The sequence below is a fragment of the Lolium perenne genome, chromosome 2, assembly GCF_019359855.2.
Source record: "Lolium perenne isolate Kyuss_39 chromosome 2, Kyuss_2.0, whole genome shotgun sequence".
NCBI lineage: Eukaryota > Viridiplantae > Streptophyta > Magnoliopsida > Poales > Poaceae > Lolium > Lolium perenne.
In genome coordinates this window covers 240,344,092-240,352,580 of record NC_067245.2, presented here as the reverse complement: position 1 = coordinate 240,352,580, position 8,489 = coordinate 240,344,092, and the positions used below count along the sequence as shown (strand labels likewise).

At 43.3% G+C, this 8,489-nt stretch overlaps 1 protein-coding gene across 1 annotated transcript; it reads right to left on the bottom strand.

Annotated features, from left to right (window-relative positions):
• Window positions 1–658: 658 nt before the first annotated feature.
• On the bottom strand, window positions 659–3,091 carry LOC127329244 (protein DUF642 L-GALACTONO-1,4-LACTONE-RESPONSIVE GENE 2-like). Its single transcript, XM_051355776.2, has 3 exons — window positions 2,959–3,091; window positions 1,553–2,050; window positions 659–1,452 (listed from the first exon to the last, which is right to left on the bottom strand). Exons 1-3 carry the CDS (start codon window positions 3,038–3,040, stop codon window positions 908–910), a joined length of 1,125 nt encoding a protein of 374 aa, XP_051211736.2. The 5' UTR covers window positions 3,041–3,091; the 3' UTR covers window positions 659–907.
• Window positions 3,092–8,489: the final 5,398 nt, after the last annotated feature.

Sequence of the window (8,489 nt, the reverse complement as noted above, 5' to 3'; positions counted from 1 at the left end):
TTTCTAATGATATATTTTTTGCATTATATAATTTAAATTATGTAGGTCAAATTAACGATCTAGGAATACAGCGAAGACTAGTAAACTGATACGGAGGGAGTAGTGAAGGTTGGCCAATAGAAATCATTGGCACAGTGCACCAAAAATGGCTTCGCAAAGGGAATAACTATTCAAGATGGTCTTGGATGGGCTTTTTAGTTTACATTTGCCATAAGTCTAAGAGGCCCATTATTATTCTCAAAATAGATTCCAAAAATGACCTTCTACAAGGTTGGGTGGGCTTCATTAAGTGGAAAGCATTTTCTCTAGAGGGAAGAAATATTTACAAACAAAGAAAATGTCTAGCCAACCTGTATGGAAGCCTAAATATCAAGGTGGGCTAGGGGTGCTAAATTTTAGAATTAGGAATCAAGCTATTCTTATGAAATATGTTCATCGGAATTGCTAGTTGTCAGCTGAGAACGAAGGTCGTGCTCGGCATACTCCTGAAATATCGAATTGCATCGTGATTCGCTCACTCGAGTTGCAATTCAGATTTTTTTTTCCAGTTGCAAGTGGGGGTGCAACTGAATTTTGTGAGGTTGCAACTGCAAAAAATGCATCCCAGCCGTTAAATTTGCTCTGTGATCCGTGCTAATAGTGAGCTACAACATATGTTGCAACTCAGATTCGATAACATCAATCGGAGTCCTAGAGGGACCCTATCTTCATAAATAAATTATCTAAATCATCATGACATACCTTTGGGTGCAGTTAGTTTGGCAAGCCTACTACAATAATAGACCCTCTCCAGCGATTACACTATGAGTCTATTACAGATCAGCACACTCACTTTAGCCACAAATTTCCTCCTACACTTAATTTTAAGAGGTCGCTACTCGCTAGTGCTCGGTAAACCGAAAAAAGTTCACCTGAATAACCGGCGAGCAGCGCCCTTGCGAACGCTGACGAGAGACACGTCGTCCACGACCGGTCCACACAGCGTCCCGTCAGGCTTCATGTGGTAGTTCATGCTCTGGAGCACCACGCGCGTGAGTTTGTCGACCGCCACAAAATCCATCTTGCCGCGCTTGTACCCACCCACGCCCTTGGAGTCATACTGCACCTGCTGGCTCGCCCGCGCCGCGTACGCCTGGACGATCATGGAGGCCTCACAGCCGTTCGCCGCGTCCCCGACGTAGAACAGCATCCTGTAGGAGCGCCCCGGCACGGTGGCCACCTCCTGCACCAGCGCAGTCTCCCTCCCGGACACCAGCTCCACGGCCCGCGCGCCATGCGGCACCCTGTGCTGCGGCGCGTCCACGTACTTGACGGACTTGGTGTCCGACATGATCATCCACCCCGGCAGCGGCGAGAAGTCGTCCTCGTCCATGGGCGGCACCAGCACGCCCCACGTCGACCCCGGGAAGATGTACGGGCCCTCCTCGAAGTCCCCATTCCTCAGCATGTTACCTGCGCGCGCGATCGAGTTGGGCAACAATGGCTATGTCAGATTGTGTTTTTAGACAGGAAAACATGCAAAATCGTCAAGAAATTCAGATTCTGGGATTACTCTTGGTGCGGCGGGGACGACTAAGGGTCTTGATAGCAACCGAGTCGATGAGGGGGCCGCACGCCGGATCCTCCTCGACGCCGGGGTTGTGGATGGTGAGCCACACGACGGTGTGCTTGGCCCTGAAGGCCCAGGCGTAGGAGTCCCAGCCGCTGCTGGTGTAGACGGTCTGGATGGGGAGGAGGCCGGAGTCGAATATGACGGAGACGTTGAGCTTCTCGGCCTGGGCGCAGGTGCGCGCGGCGCTGAAGGTGATGGAGTACTCCGTACGCCGCGTCACCTTGATCTTCTGCCGGATGGACGCGTCGTTGCCCAGCCGCACGGCGCACGCGCCCTCCGGCACCGGTAGCACCAACTCCCCCTGCCTCCCGGACTCTATGTACTCCACGAACCCTGAGATCTCCCAGCGCGGTATCGAGAAGCGACCCTTCACAATGGTGCCGTTCAGCTGGGACTTGTCTGGTCTCTCCTCGAAGTTGCCGTTCGGCAATAGGCCGCCTGTACACACAACATGATCGCCCAGGTGACACATTTGACCTAGAATTGCAAGCAGTTCTTATATTCGGGACCGTCGATATTCTACGATGCATTCTTCAGTTAAGAGCAAATTGTGCAGCTCATCTGGTGAACACGTTAATTTAGCTTCTTAATTAGATGAAAATCGTCAGCGGTAAGTGTATGGACTATGGAGTTGTTCTGATATAAGATGCTGGACATTGATAATTCGCCAACGAACGCTCTCGCTCTATTATTTTGTCAACTAGACATATGCATCTATATATGGTTTACTTTTCCCTACTACTGCACATCTCATGAAGTATCCACTATTCGAGATTCTATTCCGGTAGATTGCATCGTGGAGGGTATACAAGTCAACGCTAGCAATTGTGGCGTGCATTGTGGGGTGAAGCATGCATATGGATGCATAACTGAGACTAGAAGAGATTCTTTCACACATATACTCCTATGCGGACCAGCTACTCCTTCGGTTTACAACTTTCTTGTGGGCACATCTAGTCTGACATATGGGCATTTGCTTAATACTATATACAGTTCGACTTGTACATTCCAATGGCCAATCTAGCTAGATACTTCTGCTCAGTATACCCGTAGTCAATCTTACTTCGCAAAAAATAAAATAAAACACTTTTTTTGAAAGAAAATACTTCTAGTTAAACTTTTGACCTCCCTCCATTTTAAAATAAGTGTCACAACCTTTTCTAGATACGGATCTATCTACACACTAAAATGCGTCTAGAATTTTTTTGAGCAAAGATTATAATGTATCTAGATACATTCGTGTTTAGATAAAACTACGACTATGAAGGTAGTATACATGAACTGTAAGCACAAAATTAACAAGACCAAGAAGAACCGCAAGCTCAACAAAGTTTGTGAGAACTCACCGTCCGTGGCGGTCGAAACCACTCGGTCAGCCACGCCGACGAGGAGCACGAGCAGCGCCATGCATGGCGTCCCCTTCGCCATGAGCTCCCTTCCGTGCTCTGGGACTGAGCTCTCGGCTCGCGGACTCTGGAGCTTATAATGTGGATGGATCGATGGAGCAAGCCAGCAAGGCCAAGCCATGAACGTGGCTCCACTTACAAACGCATCGCAACTGGGCAACAGATGACGCCGGTCGAGATGCGTACGCCGTGCTCCACGGCACGAGAACACACATAATTTCCCGTAATTTCTGCGTCCCTAGGTTCCCGTTATGTTCCTTTGCTTCTACGATTCAGCTTCCGCTCTGCCGACCCCACGTTGCAGCCCTCGGGCGCCCGGTTAGGCGATTTTCCCTATTTCTTATCCTTTTTCTTTTCTTTTTCTTTTTTGTTTTCTGTTTTTGTTTTCTATTTTATTTTTTGTTCTCTTGATTTAATTTTCTGTTTAATTTAGAAAATTTTGAAATTTGGAAAATATTCAAGTTTGAGAAAATTTGAATGAATTTCAAAATTTGATTTTTTTGAATCTTGAACGAATTTTGAATTTTGAACAAATTTTTAATTTTGAATGATTATTATATTTGAACAAATTTCGAAATTGGAACAAAATTTAATCTTGAACGGATTTCCAAATTTTGGACAAATTTTGAAAATTTTGGACAAATTTTGAAAATTTTGAATTTTTTTCAAATTAGAACAAATTTCAAAATTTGAACAATTTTAATATTTTGGACTATTTTCAAATTTTGAACGTATTTAAAATCGATTTAAAAAAAAATCTGTAGACAAAAAAATTTGAACAAATTTTGAAAACATAAAAAAGCCTGTAAAATGTTAGTTTTAAAAAACAAAACTATAAACAGAAAAAGAAAAAAAATAAGAAAACAAAAAAGAAAAAGAGGTTACCTGATGCGCCGCGGCCCAGTTAATAGCCACCAGGTCGGAGGGGTGTGCGGCACCCCGTACCTGCCGACCCGGTCGGCATATAGCAGCTCCCGGAAAAACCTATTTATCGCCGTTAGCCGGGGGGCATAAGCCCCGCTCGCTAACGGATTGATTTGGGTCACGACCTATTACGTCGGATGGCTTTTGTTTACTTTAGTTTTGGAACGTTATAAAAGTTTTCTGTGAGTTTTTTTCCTTTTTTTCAATTTCTTTGGTTCAGGTGGTTTCTTACGTGGTTTTATTTCGGTTTTTTTTTTCATTTTCATATTTTCTAATTGGTTCTTTTAATTTTTTTTAACATATTTGAAATATGAATATTTTTATTACCGAACAATTGTTTTGAACATTTTTAGTTGTTGAGCAAAAAGAATTACGAACACAAAAATTTGAACAAAAAATTATGTACATTTTTTTGAACAATCAGTTTTACAAGTTTTCTAATCTGAACAGTTTTTTGCTAAAAAAACCTGAAGTTTTTCAAATTTGAAAATGTTCCACATAAAAAAGAAAAGAGAAATCTGGAGAAGAGGCTTCACCTGGGCTGGCCCACCAGGAAGCAGACGCGCGGAGGTCTGCGTGCGTGCGATCGTCCCACATGCACTGGAGTGATGTGGGCGGTGCTAACCATCACCCCTTAGCGATGGTTTATAACCATCACTAAGGGGAACCCGTTAATGGGCCTAGTCCATTAGTTCGGTTATTTAAAAAAAAATAGATTCAAAAATTTGCTTAGACTTCAAATTTTCCCAGATTCGAAATTTGTTCAGATTTGAAATTTGCTAAGATTAAAAATTTGCTTACATTGAAATTTGTTCGAATTTGAAATTTGCTTAACTTTAAATTTTGCTCCACTTAAAAATTTGTTAAAAAGGAAAAAAACAAAAAAAAATATCAAAATATCGAAAGAAAACCGAAACCAAGAAACACCAGAAAAAACTAGACAAAAATCAGAAAAACCGAGCCGTGCAGGCTCCCTGTATGTTATTGGGCCGCGGCCCAAACTTTCCCCACCGGCGAAACCACGCGGGCGATGATTTGTAATCATCACCCGCTGGTGATGAATAGGAATTGCCGAGTGATGTATTGGTGCTACACTCGTGGAGGCAGGCTCCAAAAATAACGCACTGTGTTGCGAGCAGCCATCTTTGCATGGCGCTGGACCTCATGCGATTATTCCACATGCAATGGGACCTTATCGCACTTGGCCTCTGATAACCCACAAGTATAGGGGATCGCAGCAGTCTTCGAGGGAAGTAAAACCCAAATTTATTGATTCGACACAAGGGGAGGTAAAGAATACTTATAAGCCTTAACAACTGAGTTGTCAATTCAGCTGCACCTGGAAAAGCACTAGTAACAGGGGTGATGTGAAAGTAGCAGTGATATGAGAGCAATAGTAACAAGAATACAAAGAAAGCGTAATAGTAATATGAGAGCAATGGCACCAGAAGATAGTTGATACTACTTCCAGTGACATGTAGAACGAGTATATGATGATGAGAGATGGACCGGGGTTCCCAGCGATCTACACTAGTGGTAACTCTCCAATAACAAGTGACAAGTGTTGGGTGAACAAATTACAGTTGGGCAATTGATAGGATTGATAAGGCATTAAGAAAGAACATCAATTCATTAATCATGTAGGCATGTTTTCCATATATAGTCGTACGTGCTCGCAATGAGAAACTTGCACAACATCTTTTGTCCTACCAGCCGGTGGCAGCCGGGCCTTGATACGTCTCCGACGTATCGATAATTTCTTATGTTCCATGCCACATTATTGATGATATCTACATGTTTTATGCACACTTTATGTCATATTCGTGCATTTTCTGGAACTAACCTATTAACAAGATGCCGAAGTGCCGATTCTTTGTTTTCTGCTGTTTTTGGTTTCAGAAATCCTAGTAAGGAAATATTCTCGGAATTGGACGAAATCAACGCCCAGGGTCCTATTTTGCCACGAAGCTTCCAGAAGACCGAAGAGGAGACGAAGTGGGGCCACGAGGTGGCCAAACCCTAGGGCGGCGCGGCCTGCCCCTTGGCCGCGCCGACCTATGGTGTGGGCCCCTCGTGCCGCCTCCTGACCTGCCCTTCCGCCTACTTAAAGCCTCCGTCGCGAAACCCCCAGTACTGAGAGCCACGATACGGAAAACCTTCCAGAGACGCCGCCGCCGCCAATCCCATCTCGGGGGATTCAGGAGATCGCCTCCGGCACCCTGCCGGAGAGGGGAATCATCTCCCGGAGGACTCTACGCCGCCATGGTCGCCTCCGGAGTGATGTGTGAGTAGTCTACCCCGGGACTATGGGTCCATAGCAGTAGCTAGATGGTTGTCTTCTCCCCATTGTGCTTAATTGTCGGATCTTGTGAGCTGCCTAACATGATCAAGATCATCTATCTGTAATTCTATATGTTGCGTTTGTTGGGATCCGATGAATAGAGAATACTTGTTATGTTGATTATCAATTTATGTCTATGTGTTGTTTATGATCTTGCATGCTCTCCGTTACTAGTAGATGCTCTGGCCAAGTAGATGCTTGTAACTCCAAGAGGGAGTATTTATGCTCGATAGTGGGTTCATGTCTCCGTGAATCTGGGGAAGTGACAGAAATCTCTAAGATTATGGATATGCTGTTGCCACTAGGGATAAAACATTGGTGCTATGTTCAAGGATGTAGTTACTGATTACATTACGCGCGATACTTAATGCAATTGTCTGTTGTTAGCAACTTAATACTGGAGGGGGGTTCGGATGATAACCTGAAGGTGGACTTTTTAGGCATAGATGCATGCTGGATAGCGGTCTATGTACTTTGTCGTAATGCCCAATTAAATCTCACTATACTCATCATAATATGTATGTGCATGGTCATGCCCTCTTTATTTGTCAATTGCCCAACTGTAATTTGTTCACCCAACATGCTGTTTATCTTATGGGAGAGACACCTCTAGTGAACTGTGGACCCCGGTCCAATTCTCTATACTGAAATACAATCTACTGCAATACGGTTCTACTGTTTTTCTGCAAACAATCATCATCCACACTATACATCTAATCCTTTGTTACAGCAAGCCGGTGAGATTGACAACCTCACTGTTTCGTTGGGGCAAAGTACTTTGGTTGTGTTGTGCAGGTTCCACGTTGGCGTCGGAATCTCTGGTGTTGCGCCGCACTACATCCCGCCGCCATCAACCTTCAACGTGCTTCTTGGCTCCTACTGGTTCGATAAACCTTGGTTTCATACTGAGGGAAAACTTGCCGCTGTACGCATCACACCTTCCTCTTGGGGTTCCCAACGGACGCGTGCTGTACGCGTATCAAGCTCTTTTTCTGGCGCCGTTGCCGGGGAGATCAAGACACGCTGCAAGGGGAGTCTCCACTTCCCAATCTCTTTACTTTGTTTTTGTCTTGCTTAGTTTTATTTACTACTTTGTTTGCTGCACTAAATCAAAATACAAAAAAATTAGTTGCTAGTTTTACTTTATTTGCTATCTTGTTTGCTATAACAAAAACACAAAAAAAAATTAGTTACTTGCATTTACCTTATCTAGTTTGCTTTATTTACTGTCTTGCACTCTATATTAAAAATACAAAAAAAATTAGTTACTTTTGTTACCATGTCTAGCTCTGAACCTGTTACTTCTTCGCCTGAAGAATTAGTCTTCACTTTTAAACAAGGGGATGAGGAGAGTTTTAAGGATGCTTGGTCTAGAATTTTTACTTCTTATCGTAAAACTGAACCTCAAATGACTCTAAGTTTGCTCCTTAGTAATTTTTATTTTGGTCTTATGATTCGCTATAGATATGCTTTGGATGCTTTAGTGGGAGGAGATTTCCTTCATTGCAATGGGGATCAAGCTTTTAATGCCATAAAGAAGTTGGTTGCATCACATGATTCAGCTAATAACTTTGATTCAGCCCTTACTAGCATTTATAATAGATTAAACAATCTCGAGATGAGTACATCCCGCTTGGATGACAACTATCACCATGTTCGTAATCGTCTTGAACAAGTTTTAGTGAACTCTAAACTTTCATTATGGGATCCTACTGTTAAAATTGTTATCGGTGATCGAACTCTTCGTGCCAACTGTGATATTATGTCTGAATTTTGCCTTATACCTGAGAGCATTTATAAATCTTTGAAACTTTGGGGAGTCGATGAAGGAGGAGAAGAAATAACTCTCATTGATAACTCTGTTATAATTCCTAAGGGAATAGCTGCAGGTGTGCATACAACCATTCTTGGAAGAACAATATCCATTGATTATCTTGTTATTGAATGTGTAGGGACAGGAAAAATCACACTCGGAAGATCCCTGCTGAAACTATTGGGAGCAGTCATTGATGTGGGAGAAGGCACCCTGGAATTCACCTCTACACCGGGGGGAAATCATATATTTCCTAAATCAAAGGGAAAGAAAAACAATAAGAAAGGTAAGGGTAAAGCCCAAGGTAAGGTTGACACACCATCTCTTGATAATACTTGATACACACTTTCTGCGCCTAGCTGAAAGGCGTTAAAGAAAAGCGCTTATGGGAGA